Source organism: Apaloderma vittatum, unplaced genomic scaffold (genome assembly GCF_000703405.1).
Source record: "Apaloderma vittatum isolate BGI_N311 unplaced genomic scaffold, ASM70340v1 scaffold20414, whole genome shotgun sequence".
Classification (NCBI taxonomy): domain Eukaryota; kingdom Metazoa; phylum Chordata; class Aves; order Trogoniformes; family Trogonidae; genus Apaloderma; species Apaloderma vittatum.
The window spans coordinates 8,551-29,777 of NW_009711226.1; the positions used below are offsets into that span (position 1 = coordinate 8,551).

Below are 21,227 nucleotides of genomic sequence, written 5' to 3' on the forward strand. Positions count from 1 at the left end.
GCGTGACGTGGTGGAGCCGATGGAAGGATTCCGTCCCCAAATCCCACGTTTTCCTGGGATACCCGAGCTCCCCGGACATGAGCGAGCTCTCACGACACCAGAAGGATTCTGTCCCCAAATCTCACGTTTTCCTGGGATACCCGAGCTCCCCGGACACGAGCGAGCTCTCACGACACCGGAAGGATTCCGTCCCCAAATCTCACGTTTTCCTGGGATACCCGAGCTCCCCGGACACGAGCGAGCTCTCACGACACCGGAAGGATTCCGTCCCCAAATCCCACGTTTTCCTGGGATACCCGAGCTCCCCGGACACGAGCGAGCTCTCACGACACCGGAAGGATTCCGTTCTCAAATCCCACATTCTCCTGGGATACCCGAGCTCCCCGGACACGAGCGAGCTCTCACGACGCCGTGTTAGGAAAGCCGCTACCCCACGCCGCAGCGGGAAGGCGATGAGATCGTGCTGCTCGTGGAGATTCTTGCGGAACAGGCCCAGCAAACCTTGCTGGCAGGGCTCCCACGGCCAGACATGTTTTATGGTTATTCAGTAACCAAAAAAAAAGAAAAAAACCAAACAAACAAAGAACCAGGTGGTCATGGTCTCTTAAAAACTTCGTTGAAGACCAAATCTGGTACCACCGGATTAAAAGCTGATTGTGTTCAGTGGATCAAGGGAGAGATAAAGCCGATGGCTTTGCCACAGGCTCATCATCTCAGGGAACGGTGCCCTGCTCCTGTCTGCAGGCAGCTCATTCTAGGGAAGGCTGAGCGTGTTTAAGGCTCAATTCTTTTTTTCTTTTTTATTTCTTCCATTCGCAAGATTAATTCAATTTGCATCTCACTTACCAGCTAGCAAGTCCTTCTGTCGCCCAAGCTTATCCAAAGCATTTGAAAGTCTTTATTTGCAAGCCCCAAGGATGTGCTGATTCTACTTCTCAGCTTTCTCTAACTTGTCCTTCCAACTCTTCCAGCAGCCCCATCAGCACCCTCACCGGCTCTGCCAGCGCTCACCTGCCCTCGCTGGTCACTGCTAAATCACAGAATCATTATGGTTGGAAAAGACCTTTAAGATCATCAAGTCCAACCATTCTCTACCTCTACCAGGCCCATTTCTAAACCACTTTCTTGGGCACCAAAGGATGGCGATTCAACCCCCTCCCCGGGCAGCCCCTTCCAGTCTTTGAGAACCCTTTCAGCGGAGGAGTTTTTCCTGATGTCTGACCTAAACCTCCCTGGCAGAACTCCAAGCTCTTTTTTCTTGTCCTATCAGTTGTAACTTGTGAGAAGAGACCGACCCCACCTCGCTACCCCCTCCTGCCAGGGAGCTGCAGCGAGCGATGGGGTCTCCCCTCAGCCTCCTCTGCTCCAGCTGAACAGCCCCAGCTCCCTCAGCTGCTCCTCACACTTGTTCTCCAGACCCTGCCCCAGCTCCTTTGTCCTTTCCTGGACAGGTTCCAGCCCCTCAAGGTCTTTCTTGTCATGAGGAATTCAAAACCAAACACAGGGTTCAAGGTGCAGCCTCACCAGTGCTGAGTCCCGGGGGACAACCCCTGCCTTGGTCCCACTGGCCACACCAGGGCTGACCCAGGCCAGGATGCCGTTGGCCTTCTTGGCCAACCGGGCACACGCTGGCTCACCCTCATGGCTTAATGTTTAGCCTGGGCTGCCCCAGCCTGGTTCCATGCCTGTGACCACCTCCTGCTCACCATGATCACGGGACAGACCGTTCCCTTCCTCCTCGAAGGCACCTTGGACATGTCAAAGCTCATAATCCCGTTTGGTCCTCTAGGTTAAAACTCCTCCAATTCCTGTCCTCTCTCCTCTTAAAACACATCTTCAAGGTCATCTGCTCTTGCTACACCTTGCCAGACTTTGCTAATCGTTCTGCAGCTTTCTTCAGTCCTTGAACCAGGCACAGCAGTAACGAGTTTCGGCTTAAACTGGGAAGCAGCAAGGAAGGACGACTTCGCATTTACCAAAAATTCCTGCTCACAGCACAAAAGCGCTTTGTGCAACAGCACCACCGATTCCTTGATTGCTGCTCTCGGATCACTTTCCACAGGAACGCGAACAAGCCCCTTTTGATCCAGGTGATCCAGGAACCGTGCAACTCGATGCTCCCCTTTCATTTAACACTTCGGCTTTTTTTTTTTTTTCTCTTCGATTTTGCTTCCGGACCGTCTCTCCGATCTCTCAAAATCACATCGGATCCTTAGGGATCTGCTAGCCATTTCAAAATCCTTACCCCACATACCGCAGCAGTAGCTCAGCCACCCCTAACTTCAGAATACCTTCATTTAAAATGATCAGAGACCCCGTGGCGCGAAGGAACGGGCACCGACACGAAAACGTGCCGCAAAGACTTCCCCAGAGTGGAATCCCCCTCGTTCCACACCACGTTGTTTACGTCCTTACCTTTAATTTTCTGTTTGTATTCTTCTGGTCGGTGGAGGTACATGGCTGCAGCGTCACCATTTAGAGGATCTATAGGGTTAGGATAGGCCAGCAGCTGGGGCAGGAACGATTCAAATATATTGGTGAGATCTGCAAGAGAAAGACACGATTGTTCCACGTCCACAGAACCCAGAGTGAGCCCGATTAATCATCCCGCAAGCGCTGGCACGGGAACAGCAGCACAAAGCTTCAAGGGCAAATGCGTTGAAAAATCTGGGCATGACTTAAAATAAAAGAAATTGCACCGGGGAAAGCACATAGAGGGCTGGTAAGAGTGAGGGAGGGACGCTGCAGCTCCTCAGCGAACCGCACAAACTACTCAACACCCCAACAACGTGGGTTAAGCAAAGAAGTGGAAGGACATGATTGTCTCGTTTCCCTTTGAGGCTCAGAAGAAAAAGAAAAAAAAAACCAACCAAAACCAAACCAAACAGTGCTGTGCTTCACCCCTTGCTGGATTCTTCTCCTATTTCTGCCTCTTTCTATTATGTGTTAAATGTCTTATGCTCTATGGCTAAGTCGACGTATCTCCAGCACAAAGCATCTTCGAAAGCGCTTTAGAAAACCGCGTTCATAGAAAGAGCAACCACCAAGTGCCTTCCTCCGACTCAAAACAATTTGCAGAATGCAAAGAGCTCGCATTAACACCTTGGTGCCAACTGGCATCTGTCACTAAACGATCCGCAGGAGGAAACGTACTGCTGGTGCCGATGAGTAATTGTGGATACTCGGAACCTTCTTCCCACACCCCGAAGGCAACAAGTACCACATTTTCTCCTTGGGGGTTTCGGAAGGACCACGGGCACCCACGCAGAGCAGAGATTTAATCCCTCAGCACAGGGCTGCGAGCCGGGTTTGCTTTAGCCATCAGAGAGCTGCTGATCCAGGCAGAGCAGCGTTTGTTGTGCTTTCCGCTGGGTTTCGTTTGTGAATATTCTATTCGTCAGGATTTCCCTTTCTCCTCCGCTGTCTTTTGCCTGGTGGCAGAGAAATCCTGCCTGTGGATGAGCATCACCAGCCCCCTCTCACACGGAGCTGCAGGAAGGGAAGCCCAACGCTGCCGAGGATCCACCGCGTGAGCTGTTCAGCCACCTCGACCTTACGGGAGCGTGATTATTGCTGAGCCTCACAGAGCTGCTAAATTCCACCAGGTCTGACGGCAGGCAGGGATCTCACTCTTTAAACTTTCTAAAAATTCATCGAGATTGATCTTACTCAAGAGGATCAAAGGAGACTCCACCTTTTGTCAGGTCTTTCCTCCTCCATCACCACGTCCGGGACGTCCAGACGCTGTGCTACGACGACGACCTCAGCTGCCCGAGTTCAGCGCAAACCCCGCTGAGCAGGAGGAAAGGTCGTGGCTTTATGGGGTCATTCTAGCTGCATCACCCGACTGGAAAAACACTGACTGCAATGGAGAGCGATCACCATGAAGATATTAGACAGTTCTACCCCAAAATCTCTTTCTGCTTTGTAGAAGCTGTTGCCCCTTCCCACAGTGGCCGAGGACGGTGCTGAAGCACTTCAGAGCACACGTGGCATCCTGATCAAGTCCACCAGCTGCTTCAACGATGAAGCACCTGGAAGAAGGATCCTAATCCAGAAAGGGACCACAAAAAGCAGTGAGAACGCTCTGTAAGAGTATTTTCCGCTGTGGTAGTGGCTTGTTCTTCGTACACCAGTTAAACTTCCTAGGGGTTGGGTTCAGACACCGTAAGCAAGAAGTGGACTTTGATTTGTGAACCCACCTTACTCTGGAGAGAAGCCTCTCCACAGAGCAGGCTTAGATCAAGGATCTCTTTGTGGCCAGGAGATGACTGAAGTCTCACGTGGGCTGAGCAAGGAGAGTCCTGGAAGGTCACCACAGCTCACAGGACGCACTGCAGGGATTTTGTTTTACTTCTTTAAGAGACCTCATTAACTTCCCCCTTTTTTTCAAATCCCTAAAAGCAGCTCTGGTTTAGCAGGAACCAGCTGGACACAGGCAGGGACCCTCACCACAGAGCTAAGCACTTGGTGCTTCATTAGGGAAGGAGAGGGAATCGAACCACGAGGTTCTCCTGACTTTTTTGGCAGCTCTTCTAGGCCTTTTCCACCTTAGTTACTCCTTGAATTACGCGATCCGCACCCTCTGCCAGCGCAGGAGAGCTCTGGTTTAAGGGGGCGACGCTCCAAACAACGCAGCTGTGCTGAGGCACCTGGAAACATTATTTCCCCCTCATTTTCATTTCACGTTCAGAAAAACAGAGAATATTCTTCCGTGCTTGCTGAAATTCCTGAACCACGAGCATGGGAAACACTAAGCTGGTTTTTCTACCTTTCCATTAACGACAAAAATCCTCCCAGGACACAAGAGCATCCTCTTCTGCCAGTAGCAACACCAGCCCGGTCACGGCTAAGCTGATCTCTCACAACGACACCAGGCGAAGCGTACGCCGCGCACTTACTACAACGAGGACTCGAGGCATTCTGATGAGGAATAAAGTTCAACAAGTTGCTATAGCAATTTCCCACCCAGGATTCACCAAGTCTGGTATTTTCCTTACAAATTGCGCTTGGCAAGGAATGTGAAGTAGCCCGTCTCTCTAGCAACTGCTTCAAAGCTCCAACTTACATAGGTGAAAAATCAGTTTTCCGCAGAAGGAGGTGACGGATTTGACGTGCACGTTCCCCTCAAGACCCTTTCACAAAGCTTAACTGGATCATCTGAAGACGTTCACGTTTTTTTTTTAATGCACCAATGTAGGCTACACACTCAGCTGTAGCACTCTTAACCCTTTCAGTTCTCCCTAAATGCTATTTTAATGGGTCTTCAGCTACCAGCTGACCTTTTCTCTCTAAAAAAGGAGAGTTACGGCCAGAAGTGACCTAATGGGAAACCCAAAATGTTCTCAGCGCTTAGATGCGAGGCCACCTCCCAGCCTGTGGCGAAGTGATACCGCCACGACAAACAGGAAGGGTTGCTGGTGCCATCTTCTGTAGAAGTGGGGTCGTAGCCTTGTGCACAAAGAATGCACGTACAAAAACAGGGATGGGGAAGCTGGAACGAGGTTTCACTTCAGATACAGTCCCTCCCCTCTCTCTCCCAGCGCTGAATCGTGGCGGGGTGCTATTGTGCAGCTGCCAGACAATGCCAAGCACTGGACTGAGCAATCCTTTGTGAGATTTAGGGATTTTTTTCGCTTCTCGGGCATAAAAACAGGTTACAAAAGTACTTTCACATGAGAATCATCTTTTTCACATGATCTTTGCTTAGTGAGGAGTCTAAAACTTCGGTTAAAAAAACCCCAAAACCCTCCAAAGCTCATGTGTCTCTAGCAAGCTGCGTTCTGTTCCCACACCAAACACCGATGCTCACGTGCTCAGCTTTCAGGGAAGTGCCAAACTCACCATAGAGAGCTGTCCAAGTCTGATTGATTACATCTAGACATACAGTTCCTGACCTGAAACATATGGGAAGGATGGAATTAAAACACAGTCACACTCAAAAATATAATTCATATAACCTACCCCCTCCCTCCCTCCCCTGCCCCAGGACTTCAGATAAGCTACGATTTACCCCTCTCTTGTAGTTAAGGGAGGGGCAGCCTTTAACTACATGAACCTCCGCACAAAAAAGAGCTTTTACTGAATTAGTTGGTCCGTAAGGGGCTCTGCTGGAGAGACTGCAGCTTAGGTGGCTCCCCTTAACTGAAAAAAAAAAGTGGTAAAACATAAGACTTTGGAAGAATTTTTGTATAGATGCGAACTTCGGCTAAAGAGGGAGCTACGGCTGAGCCCACGCTGGTCCTTCTTTCTAGAAAGCCGGCACGATGCCAGTGAGAAAGGGGACTGACCTTGAATTTTCTGTAAACGAAGCCTGTCGCAATACAAAGAGTTCGCAGCGTGCCGCTCTCCAGTCTTGCCCACAGCCTGACCCACTCCTGAAAGTGAACTTGCGACGACACTTACTTCTGTCAAATCCCCCTCTCTGGCCTCTTAGATCCGTGAAAGGGTTATTCAGCTCATCGGTGTAATATTGTGAAGCCCAAACACTGTTACAACTGGACAAACCCCTTAACAAAAACACCCCACAACACACGGATTTACTTACGCTTCATCAATGTTGGGATGGAAAATTTTATTCATGAATCCTGTAAAGAGACACACAGGTAAATAGCAGAAAACAGACATGTATATTCATTTATTTATTTATTTTCTTTACAAGAGAAGTCTGGAATTTACTGACCGAGGACTCATCTGACTAGTTTCAAAGAAAACCCAGCCTCGGCTATATATAGCTCTGTAACCTTTAAAATAAGCAACACTCTGACTCTAGGGTCCTCGTCCATTCCCTCAAAATTCAGCAAACCCCTCTGCTTGCAGTGCAGCCGTACCGCCGAGGTTTTGTGGTTCTGTATTATCTCGAAGAGAACTGCCCACCAGCACAATCGAGCGCCGCACCTGAGGCAGTGTTTCGAAAAGCCGGGAGGATCTTTCAACTAAACACCAAACCTAAGCTCGACGCTGGCTTTAAGATTTTTTTTTTTTTTAAATGTCTCCCGGCAAAGATTTTTCTGTGAACCTGGGAATCACATACCACCAGTCTACGTTTGTAAGCCATTCAGGGGCAGAGAGTGGTGCAGAGAGCTAACGCTTCAAGTTTTGCATCAACACAGCAATTAATTCAGGAGTTGGTACCTCCGGTCCCCTGGAAAAGCAAACAGCTCAGGCGCAAAGTCTAGAAAGAGAAAGCTCATCTCAGCTCCGTCCGCGTTTCAGACTCCTACGCTTGGTAATGCTTTCTTTGGTCCAACTGCAATTGTTTTTAAAGGCAAAATTAAATTGGTCTAAACTGGTCCAAATTAAATTGTGGGGTTTTTTAAAAAGCCCCGTGGTTTGGGACTCACGACAGAAGATAACCTCACGCTTTAAAGGCTGTATCTGATCGCTAGAGGTGAGGCACGTTTCCTGCTTTAACAGCCCCTCAAAAACACTTCGTCCTCCTCCCAAAGAGAGAGTTCATAATACGAAGATATTTAAAGAATTACCACACACCATACTTGGTACCAGAGCCTGTGCAGAAGCAAAGCACGTCCCCCGCCAAGAGCAAAGCGGAGCGTTTCGGGCAGCGGCTGCGCGCGGATGCAGAATCCAGCTTCCAAACTCTTCCCTCTCCTTTCAACAGGAGAAACCCAAACAACCGGGTGCGGGACACGGTGCCAAGATCCAAACCGGAATTTTCAAATTATTTCACTGCCAGATGGATTGAATATTCCTACACGCTCCTGCTAGCCTGGCTGACTCCTTTGGGGACTGCCGCCCTTGTTTCTGGACCAGGTTAAGCTGCTCCCAGATCTTAACCGTGATATTTTTTTTCCCCAGAACTTAGAATAAAACCATCTTTGCTCTGTCGTACCGGCAGCCCACAGCCTACAAAGCCCAACAAACACCACCCACATGCTGCACAAGAAAAAAATCTACTTCAGCTAAGAGCAACTCTTTCTTCTGACGCAGGGTCACGTTTATAAGAACAGGTAGGAAATGTAAGTCTGGGCTATCGACTCAAGCCATTTAAAAAGCTCCTTCCAGGACTGGAACCGCACAGAAGTTCTCTCTCCAGAGCAGCCCAAAAAAGCGTAGAAACGGGTCGTGTCGTCGTTCAGCCAATTCCCCACCTTGATGCAGCCACAGCAGGCGAGCTGCTGCAGCACCGCCGAGGGACCATGTCTGCCCCGACAAGGAGTGCCCCAGCTGGGCTGAGAGCTGACACATGGATTTCACTCCCTTTCTTCCCATGTAGTATGACACAACTATAATTTCACGTTTACTCGTACTGCTCGGGTTTTGCATAAATACGACGCGAGGCTGAAACGACGCCCAAAGCCAGCACGATCTCTAAAAAGAGCCGAGAACCGCATCAACAACTCCACGCCAACAAGTGTGTTTCGGGAATACCTCTGCCATGATTCAGCTGGAAAAAGTGAAGCGGGCTTAAAAATTAAAAAAAAAAAAAAGGGAAGCCGTAGTTCCATCAAATATTTATGTTATGGCAGCTCTCACAGGTTTAAATCGGGTCACGGATCCATTCTGTCAGCAGTGGAGAGCCGCAGCGAGCGCTGATCCCGATTCTAAATCCCGTCTCTCTCTTCAGCAGGGGGAAATAAAAAGTTTCTGATAAAGGAGAAGGGAGGATGGGAGAAGACACCAGGTAACAAGAATAGGAGGGTAATGTGCAGACCTGCTGAATTAAACACTCTTTGTTCTGGTATGTGGGACACAGACCGTCTCTCTTTTAACCCAGGGAGATGCAGGCATCCCTCTGCCACCTTTCATTTTGGTTTTCTGATCATCTCACCTATTTCCTAGGACCTTCTACCACAGCTACCGGCAGCTGGTTGGACAAGGCTCTGCTGCAAACCCACCGGGTAAGGTTTTGGTCAATTCTTCCTTCGCACAGTTCAGCATTTAGGCTGCATTCCACGCCCAGGGAGCCGAGACGAGGTTTTTCTGCTCAAGCAGCTCCCGTGCTGGAGATGTGTCATTCTTCTCTGTCATCTTTGCATTCGCCCAGGCAAGGAACAATCCCTTCTTTCACACTGTCCTTGGTCCCAAGCTTTGCAAATAAAACAGCTGTTCTTCCAGAAAGGACACAGACATCCTCTCCCTGCTCTCCTCGCTTCCCAGGTTGTTGCTACCTCTTGAAAACCTTCAAGATTTTCCTGTAGACACAAATCGCTCCAGCTCAGAGCAGCTCTGTTCATACCTTTCCTTTTCCTGACCCAGAAACAAGCTCAAACTATTACCTCCTCCCTTTTTTCAAAATGGAAAGTTTCCTGTAGTGCTCAAGAGCTAATGTGGCTCCAATAACACTGGCTTGCTCCATGTTTATTTTCACAAATACAAAAGACAAAATAAGCACAAACATCCACGTAAAAATGAAATTCCTATTTAAAGAGGAAGCCAGGAGTGGAAAAAAACCTCAAATCCCACAAAAAACTCCTCCGAAGCCCGAGTAAACAGTGGGGCAAGGTTTACTGCCCTAGTCTTGAAGGCAGCACACCCCAAACTCCAGGAGAGCACACCACGAAAAGGTGCTAAAGGACAGATCCTTGATTTTGGGTTCTTACCACGGCCTGGAACATGAAGCCAAGGTCACACTCTGAGCAGTTGTGATTCTCGTGCTGGATTAGCTGTGAACACTTCCTTTAACCTTTTAATTTAACTTTTTAAAACGATATTCACACTGAACCCTGCAAAAGCCAGCACTTCGGCGGGATCTGAGCAGCAGAGCGGCTGCAGTCCACCCTCCCCACGCAGAGATGTCAAGATCTAGGATTGCCTTTGAAGGTAAAGCAGGACTGCATAAAACCTGGACGGACACAGAGCCTTTGGGTGATAATAGAAAAAAAAAAACCAGTAAAAAACCAACTCTGTACAAGCACAGAAGAGTTACACAACAGAAAGGGACACATCTCTTCTGATACTGGAAAACCAATATGCAGATGCTGACCTTCAAAACCACTGGTATTTCAGCAATAGCCCTGGAGTGATCACTCCTTGGGTTGAAAAAAACCTTTGAAGAGAAGCGCATTTTTAAATTAACCATTGGCTAACCGAAAGGCCGTCAATCTTCCTCGGTGTTGCAAACACAGAATCGCTCATAAAGCTCCAGCAGCTGGACACGTGCCAGTAGGAAACGAAGTTCTCGTTTACCAACGGTGGGGATGGGTCTGAACACCCAAGGGTGTGCTGAGAGAGCACCCAACACGCTCTCTGGGTGAGAAGAACCTCAGCGGAGAACCAGGAGGAACTTTAGGCTCACGTTGATGTCAACATCTCTCTTGAACAGCTCCACACTAAAGCTCCCAGGAAAAGGCGCTGCCGGAGCCAACGCGCTGGCGTGAGCTGCTGTGCCAGCAAATTCTCCTCCAAGAGGCAGAGCCCCAACACTCAGATAGTTTGGGGGACGCTGAGGATCTTCAAGGCCCCTCTCGTTGTGGAGCCATTAGGCAGAAAGCTCCTGCAAGTGGTCGTTCCACACCGCCTGCTCCCCTATCACCACGCCTGTAGGGCTGGGCCATGATTTAGAAAGGGTCTCCTACCTTGGTACAGCCCCCACAGAATCAAAGAACGGCTTAGGTTGGAAGGGACCTTAAAGATCATCTAGCTCCAACCCTCTGCCACGGCCAGCGACGCTTTCCACTAGCCCAGGCTGCTCATCTACCAGCCGAGACTCAAAACCTGAAGGTAAGAAGGATGAAACCCTGGGCTGCAGCAGCAGCAAGCTTTCAGCGCTCCTTGGTGCTCCTCCTCCCAGTCAGGAACCAGCTGCAATCCAACAAGCGCTGCTTCAAAAGGCGGCCCGTTGCTTATCTGAGCTCAAAGCACAGCCAGCTTAGCCGGTAGGTCGGGTGAGAGGTCCCCAACAGACTTTTTTTTTTCCCCCTGCCTGCTCTTCGAAGCGATGCCAGCGCTGCCAAAGCACGTGGGAAGGAGGAAGGGCAGCGTGGCAGCTAGCGCAGCCTCCCGGCTTCGCGGCCTCTTCCCCAGCTGGGAGTTAAACCAGGGGCAGCCCGCGCCAGCGAAAAACGCGACAGGACTTTCTGACGGCTCTGAGGAACGTGCCAGAGCGGAGCTGGTTTATATCCCCTTACCCATCGCCCCAAACGGGCCACAGCTTGCCCACGCGTCGGCTCTCTTTGCTCCTAAAATAAGAGACGGCGGATCCGTGTCGGCGGAGCGCCGCGGTGCCAAACCAACAGCCGACAGGACAGGCGTATGTAACGGCTCTCGACTCTTCGGGGCAGCAAGACTGACAAGCCTCCAAGTTTTATTTTTAATGAGACATTAAGGCCAGGTCAGGAAAGCGTTCAGGCGGGAAGGTGGTTCCAGTCTCTCTGAAGCAGGATGCAGCGAGTTTTAATCACCACACCAAATCGACGCGGCTTGGGTGACCACTCAAGGCTCGGGGCAGAACTGTGTGCACGGAGGTCAGCACACGAAAAAGCTTCTGGACAGCACAGAGAGCCTGAGAGCAGTATTTTCCCTCTGCTTTTTTCCACCACTGGACAATTACCTAATGGAAAAAGATCTCCCAAGTACTCACACGGTGTTGCCAAGATAAGATTAGTCTAAACTTAATGTTTATTACTTTTCCCTCCCCAAACACTCTAAAGCCTCCAAGGGAACGTGCATTTTGAGGGATTTTTTTCGTTTTTTAAAACCCCATTGCACTCATTTTGGGGACTGCCTTCTTGCGTAACTGCTCACGAGCCTGCCACGCACCACAGGTTGAGAAAACACGATGACAGATGGAGAGAGGGCACAGGAGCAAGACCTCGGCCCCAGCCCTCCAATTCCTACCTATTCCCCTCTGCAGACTGGGATGACTGGTTCACTGTGTGGTTGTTCCCCATCTGAAGGGCACAGGATCACCTCGGAGCATCTGACGCGCGCTCAGGTCAATGAGCTCTCATTGGCAAAGGCAAGGATGTTTTTAGGGGTGAAATTTGGAGGTTAGGAGCCCGGTCAGAGCACTAATGACCGAGTCAAACCCAACGCCGTGCCCTCACCGCAGAGGTGCGAGGGGCTGTGTAACGTCAGAAGCGGAACAGTTTATACTACCGCACTCAAATTCTAGTAGCTTTTCAAAACAACGCCGTAAATAATTCCAGGAGGGAAAGATCGGGACAGGAGAATAAGGCTGCAGCTGATGGGAACCAGTGGCAGAGATATAAAGCCTGGAGCCCCTGCTCAAGAAGAGCGCATCGTCGAGCGGTCCTTGGAAGCGGAAAAGCGCTATCCACGAGCGAATTTCCGAAGAGCAGCAATCTGGGGGGCAAAAGCATGTCGAATCAGCACAGAACAATAGCCCAGTATCAGCGCATCTCATCGCTGAGGTGCCCCATCACCTGATGCCCAGGCATGGAAGCTGGCACGGAAGGCAGCGGTTCTGTGCCAAGTCAGGCTGAAAACACCTACCCCGGTTTTGTCAGTCCGCTCCTGTTCTCGGCTCGCAGCGGGGGAAATGTGCAGAGGGTGCACGGTCGTGCGTCAGACCCGAGCGGAGAGACGAGGATACAAATCACCTTCAGGTGTCTCGGCTTTCCCTTTAGACAAAGCTAAAGCGTATTCGAAAGAACGAGCGTTTTCACATCGCTTACAGGTCAGCGTAAGGATCAACAAGCTCAGAATGGTCACAGGCAATAAGTGACTCATGAAATTCTAAGCAGCAGAACGTAAGGCAATCCAGAGAGGAGCTGAAAGTAAAAATAGCAGCTGCAGTTGAAAAGAAAAATTAAGCAGAGGCCAGGAGAGATCTGTTAAATCCTGGCTGGAGCTAAACGCGGCTTTGTACCCGCGCTGGCTGCCACACCATCTCATTATATTCATACCCATACGCACACACTTCCATAGGTTTTGTGTACGTACCAAGTGGTTTTGTTTTGCAAAACGGAGAAAGGTGAAACATAAATGCGAGATACCTGCAGATAACTGGGCCAGGGATGGAATGAAAATGAGAACTGCGGATAAATATACAGAAGTTACTCGAAAAATTGAGGCTCCGAGCGTATCGTACACAAACTTTACAGCCGTGACATTTGATTATTAAGAAACCAGAGTGACTCAGTGCCGGCCAAATAATTTCTGCAGGTTTTAGCATTAAAATAAATGCCACAGTGCTTCCAAGGTAAGAGCTTAGGTTCACGTTTCTAGCGCTCCTATCATCTGAGCCGGGCAGGTCACTCACACGCTGCGCTCCCTCCCGTGTTTATGGCATCAAAGGGCATTAATCTCTGGCTCTTGGCAGGCGTACGGACCGATCCAAAACATACAAAATTTACACAAAGTGTTCTCATGACTCGGGCGCTCAAAACAGCACTTCAAATACTGCACAGCTCCCCTTTGAGAAAAAAAAAAAAGCAGGAACAGACCAGGCATAGAGTTCCCCCGAAGATATGAAATCCCAGAGGGAAGGGAAAAGGAGTGAAGCAGTGCCAGCAAGGTTACCCAAACCATAAACAGCTCAAAACGTATCGTCTAGGAGAAAATAAAAACGGAGCCAACATCTAGCAAGGGAGTGCTCCAGGTCCTCAGAAGCACGCAGGGATATTTACATTAATTGATAAAAGCCTTAAGAGCAGCAGCGTTCCCCGGCTTCAGAAAGCAACCGGGCACTTTCCAGGAGTTGGTTTTGCTCTAACAAACTGCTGGAGTTCAGGAGGTTTGTTTCAACTCTGAAAGATTTAAGGATCAGGAGCGGAGTTAGCTCGCTGCGATGGGAGCCCTTGGAGCCCAGAGCCAACACGACAGCCCTACATCCGGCTCCATTTAGATTCGTGTTTTTCTAGGCTGCGTATTTCCCCGGGTGTTGCCCAGCTCTCATTAGGAAAAAGCATCCTGCACCACTACGGGATCTATCCCATCAGCCAGCGAAGACCGGGCAAGGAGCAGGCAGTGCAGGACATGATGAAACACCAGGAGCTCTCCCAGGAACTGCTTTTTTTTGCAGAGATAGCCCAGTCCCTGGGGCAGACTCATTTAATAGGCTACAGCAATAATTACTGACCCGAGAAGGGCAGCAAATAAAAAGTCATGCATGTTTGAGGAGGCAGATGCAGATGGGACACGGGAGTAAAGATTTGGCAGGAGAAAAACCACAACATCGAGTCTTGAGACCCTCAAAGGCGACGAGGACCACCACTCATTTAAGGTTTAAGGAAAAAAAAGGCCCTAACCCTTTGTGACAACAAAACCTTTTTCATCTGGGTTTGTCAATCGCACTTCAGAAGAAGAATATCAAGTTTTCACGTACCTTATACTCAAGAGCCACGCTGGGATAAAAGCAATTTGAACAGATTAGAAAGCAACGATTAGCAGTCATTTTTCAGAACACATGGGCACGCTTCAAGCCGTCGCGTTATTTGTTGCAAAAAAAGAAAACCACCCCATGGTATGTTAAAGACTGCATTAAGATTTTCTAAGATGGGAAGGAAATTTTAGCCTACAGTACTAGAGGAACAAGGAAAGCTGCAAGGACAGCATTTCTGCTTTAAGCTTCAGCATAAAAGTGTAATTTATTAAAGGAAAAGAAACTGCTGGATTGTCTACTTTATACAAGCCGGCAGCTCGCACAGACAATCCGAACTCTGCGTGTGATCTACGCGGTGCTGAGAACAGAAGGGCTGCAACCACGGTACACGTGTGCTCTGGACGACCTTCCGTCCATCGACGGGCTCCACCACCTCTGAAGTCCTTCTCTTCCATCTCTTTACAGATCAGAGATTGCTGTGGCAAATTTCTTCCCTACCAATTGCTACCCCCTCTGTCAGCCAGAGCTCAAGCTGGCTGAGGACACCCGTGCTCACTGGAACGGCAGAAATGGGAGAGAACGGGATCTCAGCTCGCCTCGGTGCCAAGCTTGGGAAGGTTCCCCGGGATGAAGGTTTGACTCTGGAGCTATCTGTAACGCCAAAACAGAGTCTGCCTCCGACAGCTGCAGCTCGGAGATCAGCCTGGCCCAAAGGAAAGGGCCGAGACGTCGCTCAGCCCCGGGTGTCCAGATAAGCTGGGCTGGGGCAGCAGAAATGGGAACCAGACAAAGACAAACAAACCTCTTCCTGCAGCCCGTCGGGAGCTTCCCCTGGTCCTAGAGCTCTCCTGGAGCGAGCTTCCACTCCCCAGCTCCTTCCTCCCTGCAGCAGAGCCGTCGCTAAGCCAGCTCTCGTCTAATATCGACTGTTTATTCAACCTGAAACCTCAGCTGCACGCTGCTTCGCCCGGGAGGGAACGTGCGCTGCCAGCAGCCGGCAAGGCAGGCCCTCGAGCAAGAGTCAGATTTTGGGGAGCTCCGCGAGAGAAGAGGTGCTTTTCAGCTGCTCAGCGAGGGAAGCGCGCTCGAAGGTGTGACGAGTCCGGGATAAGACAGCTGCAACGCAGCGGCTGTAAGCAAGCTGACGGAAGGAAAGCTGCTGTACTAAAAAGGGAGACAGCAAAAGCGGCGTTAGAAAGGGCCAAAGCCATCTGGGCAGAAAATAAAAACCACCAAAAGGGCAAAACGACCACGTTCCATGCACCTAAGCCGAGCCTAAATCAACAGCGCTGTGAATACATGAGAACCCGGCCAACGTCGAGCGCGTCGGCTTCACGGGCTACTGGAAAGAAAGTCTGGTTTTGCTTTCTGATTTCGGATACTCGCCAGAAGAACATTAGGAGGGAGAAAAATAATCTCGAGTAGGCTCGCACCAAAGCAATTAACAACAAGGAAACCAGGGTTTACAAGCTTCTTGTGAGAGCTGTCTGGAGCCAGCCCACATTTAGGACTGCCAGCACGACAGCGCCCTGATCTGCCCCAGGTTTGTGGCACTTTGAGAAGCAGGGAGAGGCAAAAACGACCGGCACCAAATAACACACCGCACACCTCGTAAACAGTCGCCAGCCTAAGAGGTTTACAGCGAGTTTCGGAGCTGACTCAAGAGGAAGGAGCTGCGAGTTCGCAGAGCTGCGGCAGTACTGCATTGTTAGTCAGCCGTGTGCACATTTCCGTGGTTCAGCTAAGGTTTCAACAAGGAAAAAAAAGAAAAAAAAAAAAGGTAAAAGACAGCTTACTGCATTGCTCTTTCCCAAAAGGCTCGGTTCACATTTGGAACTAGACAGATTATTTCTCGCACCAGAGAGAGAGAGAGAAAGAGATCTTAAATAGAAGGCATATGTAGCGTAAGAGTCTATTTTAAGAACGCAGCCAATACTTATCAGCTCCAAATCAGGATGTTGATATTGGAAGGGACCCATCGCGTCCAACCCATAGAGTCAAGTTTCCACACCGGTTCTCCAAGGGCAGTTTTCTCCGTGCTTTACAGTTCTTGGGTGGCTCGAGCCACAACTACGCCCTTCTGACAGAGAAGCGCCACATCCCGGCGTTACCAACACTTATTTCGCAAGCCAGAATCGAGGTGCTGGAACTTCGTGCATCCACTGCAGTTTTTTAAGCATTATTGGCTATTTTATTTATAGCTGGAGTGATTGGAATGAAGTTCCAGAAGACATCCGAGTTCCATCACGGTTACCCAAGGACAAAGATAGGATGGATCCACTCTAAAGAACATTTCCCTATCAAGCTTCCTATTTGCTCTCAAAGGTTAAACAAGCCTGACCAGTCTAGCCAGCTGTGATTTTTCTGGTGAGAGGTCCCTGCTTCTACGTTCTTCCACTTACGCATCACTTAGTCCACAAGGACAAAGGCTTCAGCTCCTGCCTTCGCTTCCACCCACTTTTGGACAAGAACCCCCAAAGGTGGGTTCACCCCAAGATCACGAACGTGCACTGTGGTCTTTGCTCTCCGCACTAAATAAGTCGTTTGACGCAGACAGGCACCAGCACTCACTGGGGCATCCCGCACCTTACCCACAAACAGATACCGTTACTTAAAAAGCACACAGTGGAGAGACTCAGCTCATTAACACATGAATGCGTGACCAAATCAGCTCATGACCCTTCAGAAAAAGATCAAACTTTCTCTCTGCTTGGCACGTGATATCTGGAAATCCACCATAAAAGCATTCTGCAGACTCGAGGTAAAGACCTTACGACTGCACCGAGAGCTGGTGCAACTTCACCTGCAACAATGCTGCAAGCAATGACATCTCCTGCATAAAACAGTACCAGGATTTTGACTGAAAGTGGGAATTGGTTACCTATAGACGGGGATTTGAAAGGGTATTTGTCAGGAAGGTCGACTCTAACTTTCCATACGCCACCTTCATACGGTGCTGCAACGAAAGAAACGCAGGTATTAGACAGTTTGTAACACGGGAGAGAATAAATAGAACTACAGCATCAAGCAAAACACATCTCTGGAAGAATACTTAGCTCCATCAGGGGGTAAGATTTCATATCAAACCACCTACGGTAACAGCCGTTTTCCTGTGCTGCCTGACAAGAAATACACGATTTTAACTGATGCCGCAGAAGATCTCAGCACAAAGACACAGGAGCCTTATTTAAAACAGAGACTCTGGAATAATCTACTTACCTTTAGAGATGTTACTAAATTAAGGCACGCTGGAGACCTGACTTGTGATCTAGTCACTAGAAAAGCCCTCTTAATTACAACCGCCACAAAAATTCAGGTGACTGATGCCAAGCTTATGAGCCAGGTCTAGAAAAAACCCGAAGGATCAACACGAGCGGTGCTGATGGCCATAGCAGAGGGCTTAGTTGTCTGAAGGCAGGATCCAGCTCTGCCCAGCAACAAGGGAAGCGGGTCAGCTGCTCGCAGTCGTATTTCTCCCCGCCCTTCAGAGAGAGCAGCCTTCAAACGCTGCCACCCTTTGATTTCTCAGCCCTACTTAGATTTGCTCGTCTCCTCCTCCACTCCAGAAGAACGCGTCGTTTCACCGTCCCCCACCGCGAGCCATTACTTTGCTTTTATAGAAGGGCTGGGTCATATACTTACTTCCTTGTGGTCCATAAAACTTCACAACGAATTCGTTGAGTCCTCCTAAGATCGTGACTTCGTGTTTGCTCTCGATACTGACACATCAAGTAAAGGAAAACATTTCGTCCGGGAAACAAAACCCACTTACTCAGATACAGGTAGCTTGCCAGAAGCCTGTCAGACCAAATAGTTTAAAACCAAACGTTCCAAATATTCTCTACCGTGCAATTTAAGTGTCTTGACACATCTAAGTGACCACACCACCACGGTGACGTTAGTAAAAGCCAGTTCTGCACACCAAAGGATCCCTCCCCCTGCACTGAGCAATCCTGAGGCGACGCTTCCCTTCCCCTCAGAGCTGCCTCGTGTTCTCCGTCTACTTCTGCATGGCCCAAGCTCCTACTTAAGAAAAACGACGAGTCCATATCAGCAACGTATTTTGAAATATATTTGGAAACGTATTTGGGCTGCGGAGCTAAACCCCAGAAACAGCAACAGCTCGGAAGCCCCACCGCACACAGACACGAAGCCCAGGGGCAAGGCTCAGAGGTGAGGCCAGCACTCGGAGAGACTTTCCTCCTTCGCAGCGCTCGGGAGAAAAGCCACAAAGCAGAACGTCCCCCCTTGCCAACTGCTCACGTTAAACGTTTCCTCTCAGAACTCGCGCCGGGTCTCCGGCTCTGACAAACGCAAGAGCTGATGAATTCAATTCCCCTCGGCTGCCTTCGGCGCTGTCAGATGGCCTCCCGCAGCTCCCATGCAAATTACGGCAATCTCATGTTAATTTGACTTGCAAGGCCAAAAAACAAAGTCTTCGGAGAGATGGCAGAAGGGCGAGATTACGAGGCACGGAAAGAACAACTCCATTTCTGAACACTGAAAGGGAAGAATCAAAGCGTTGGCGCTTTGGGAAGGAGGGAATACAAATGGAAAGGCAAGTAATCTTCATTTCAAGTAAGTCTGCCTTAAAAGAATTAATGGTGATGTTTCAGCACCCGGGCTTGCTGAAGAATTCCGCTATAAATCAGGGTTAATGGTTTGTGAATAATATCCTACAGCAATTACCTTTAATCAATAATCTTAATATGAATTATGAAGGAAGCATCAGAAAAAAAAAAAAAAAAAAAAGAGCAGGAGAAAAATCAAAGGTTTATTCCTAAACTTCAGACGGCTTCAGCTCTGCACCCCAGAGGCCACCCCCATTTGAGGGAAGGGGGCGACGGCACGCAACATCTACTAAAAGATCCTTAACATCACAGCAGCCAACTTGGCAGAAATGCTCAGGCTAAGGGGAGCCGAAGCCAGGATCCCTTTTACAACCAGAAAAGGCTTTTCACTCTGATGCAAAAGGCTTTCTTCACATTCAAGGCGCAAAATCAGCCCGGGGAGCCCTCCACGTCGCAGCAGTTGCGCTGAGCAAACGGGCACCCGTGTGCCTGGGCACACGCACGTACGTTCGCTTCGATATCCCTGATCCACCAGGAATGAAACCGCCTGGGACCTGCCACCAGGAACAAGTAATCGGCAGCTCGGGTCGATCCCTGCTCTCACGTTACGATCCGTGAAGTTGTTTAAGGGGCATCTCAAGCGACATCAGGAGGCTCCTCTCTGCAGAAATCCCAGCTCAGTCCTGGTGGTCTGTGCGCACGCTCGCCCGCGGGAGATCCGAGCCCCATCCGTGGGGTCTGTCAGGATTTATTACAGTTCAAGTGCGACGACTCCTAGATTGGATGGAGTTTTCCTGCAGTGCCAGCTCCGAAAAGAGTTTGGGCGCGCGCTAACTCTCTTCCCCTCGTTCTCATGGGGAGGGAGAAGATTTTACAGCAAGTTTGTTTTGGCTCTTGGTAAAAAAGCTCTGCCCTACAGCGAAGTGGCAAGTAGCTCGCTGCACCTGGCAGTCACCCCAGAGCAGCTCACAAAGCGCAGATCGATGCCGTCCCGCCCTGAGCGTGAGCGATTTCTCTGCTTTTTTTGGGAAAAGCTACAGCTTCCTCTAAAGGAGATCTGCTCCAGGTTCAGCAACGGGCTCCTACACAACCCCACCGGGTACATGATGAGGCCTGAGAATGAAATGTTTAACTCTGACATATGTTAACGCTTACGGCAGCTTCGCGGATCACGTTAAATACAAATGGTTTTACTTAGGACTAAATCAAGTGCCACTTAATAAAACCCAGCTCTCTCAGCTTGATCTTCAGAGTGAGCTCCCGAGCGGCTGCAGCTTCTACACTCCTTGGCTCCGCAAGTTAATGCCATCCATAAATTAAAGCAGAGCTTTCTGCACTCAGACTCAGTCCAAGCGTTTCCAAGTTCAAGAAATATTCGATTTCGTGCCATATTCGATTATTCTCCCTGTTGTGGCAAGGCCTTAAAATTCCTTTTTTAAAAACAAACAAACAAACAAAAAAACAACTAAAACCACAACAGCAAGTGCGTCCGGTTCACAAAAAGGATACTGCTGGGATGCTGATGCTAGGTTTGGGAACAACCATGTTATTTATTAACATGATACAAGAGTTTGAGGACGGACTGAATGCAAAGTGAGTTTCAGCAACGAAGCCCTTCCATCAACACAGAGGAAACCTCTGGAAACGCAGTTAGCAGAAGAGAATTCCAGGTGAGCTCCCACTTTCTAACCCAAGTCAGGTGAACCATCTTCCCTTTCCTCTCTCCATGAGTTTTCTCTAAAAGTAAAGATGCCCAGGAATTCAAAATCTCAAAATCCCACTAACAAAATGTTTGAGGGCATGGAGCAATTACAGAAAGAAGAATATTTACACCCCATGAGCTCTTTCCATCTCCGGGAGGTCTTCAGAAAAGGAAATACGCCTCCAGAAGACCAGGAACTCAACCCAGACCTCAAGGTTTCTCCATCCCACAAAGTCAGACCTGGGAATCCTCTAGTGGCCCAAGCAAAAAGCATGGAAGAACTGCAGAAGGGACTTCACACGTTTGGGGGACTCTCCAGGCCACATTCCCAGGAAACGTCCCACCACGGCTCACGGCAACGTATCTCAGGGTAAAGAACGCAGGCTCTGATCCAACTATTTTCACAGCTCAGGCAGATTTCTTCCGTAAGGCAAAAGTCTTCCAACCAAATCTCAATTGAAATGTAACAGTAATTAATCAGCTATCTCAAAAAAAAAACCCCAAAAAAGAGTTGCCAGTTTGGAAACCCACAGGATTTAAGGAACCTGGGCATGCCCAGGGCACAATAAGCCTCTCTCTCTCTCCTACGTTTGGAGCTAGACGGGGCCTCGTGCTGGATCCTGCAGCGAGCCCAAGTAGCTTCCAGGAAGGAGAAACGCTCCAGGTCTTTGGCAAATTGTGTACAGCTTTGCGAAGCCCCAGGAAA

At 49.4% G+C, this 21,227-nt stretch overlaps 1 protein-coding gene across 1 annotated transcript in view; it reads right to left on the reverse strand.

Moving 5' to 3' along the window:
- UBE2H (ubiquitin-conjugating enzyme E2H) overlaps window positions 1-17,960 on the reverse strand; it is a 21,982-nt gene extending 4,022 nt beyond the window's left edge. The window contains exons 1-5 of the mRNA XM_009867589.1: window positions 17,891-17,960; window positions 17,130-17,204; window positions 6,548-6,587; window positions 5,845-5,897; window positions 2,416-2,544 (exon numbers count right to left, since the gene is read on the reverse strand). Of these exons, the coding sequence (XP_009865891.1) occupies window positions 2,416-2,544; window positions 5,845-5,897; window positions 6,548-6,582 (217 nt within the window). The 5' untranslated portion in view covers window positions 6,583-6,587; window positions 17,130-17,204; window positions 17,891-17,960. The remainder of the gene's footprint in view (window positions 1-2,415; window positions 2,545-5,844; window positions 5,898-6,547; window positions 6,588-17,129; window positions 17,205-17,890) is intronic.
- Window positions 17,961-21,227: the final 3,267 nt, after the last annotated feature.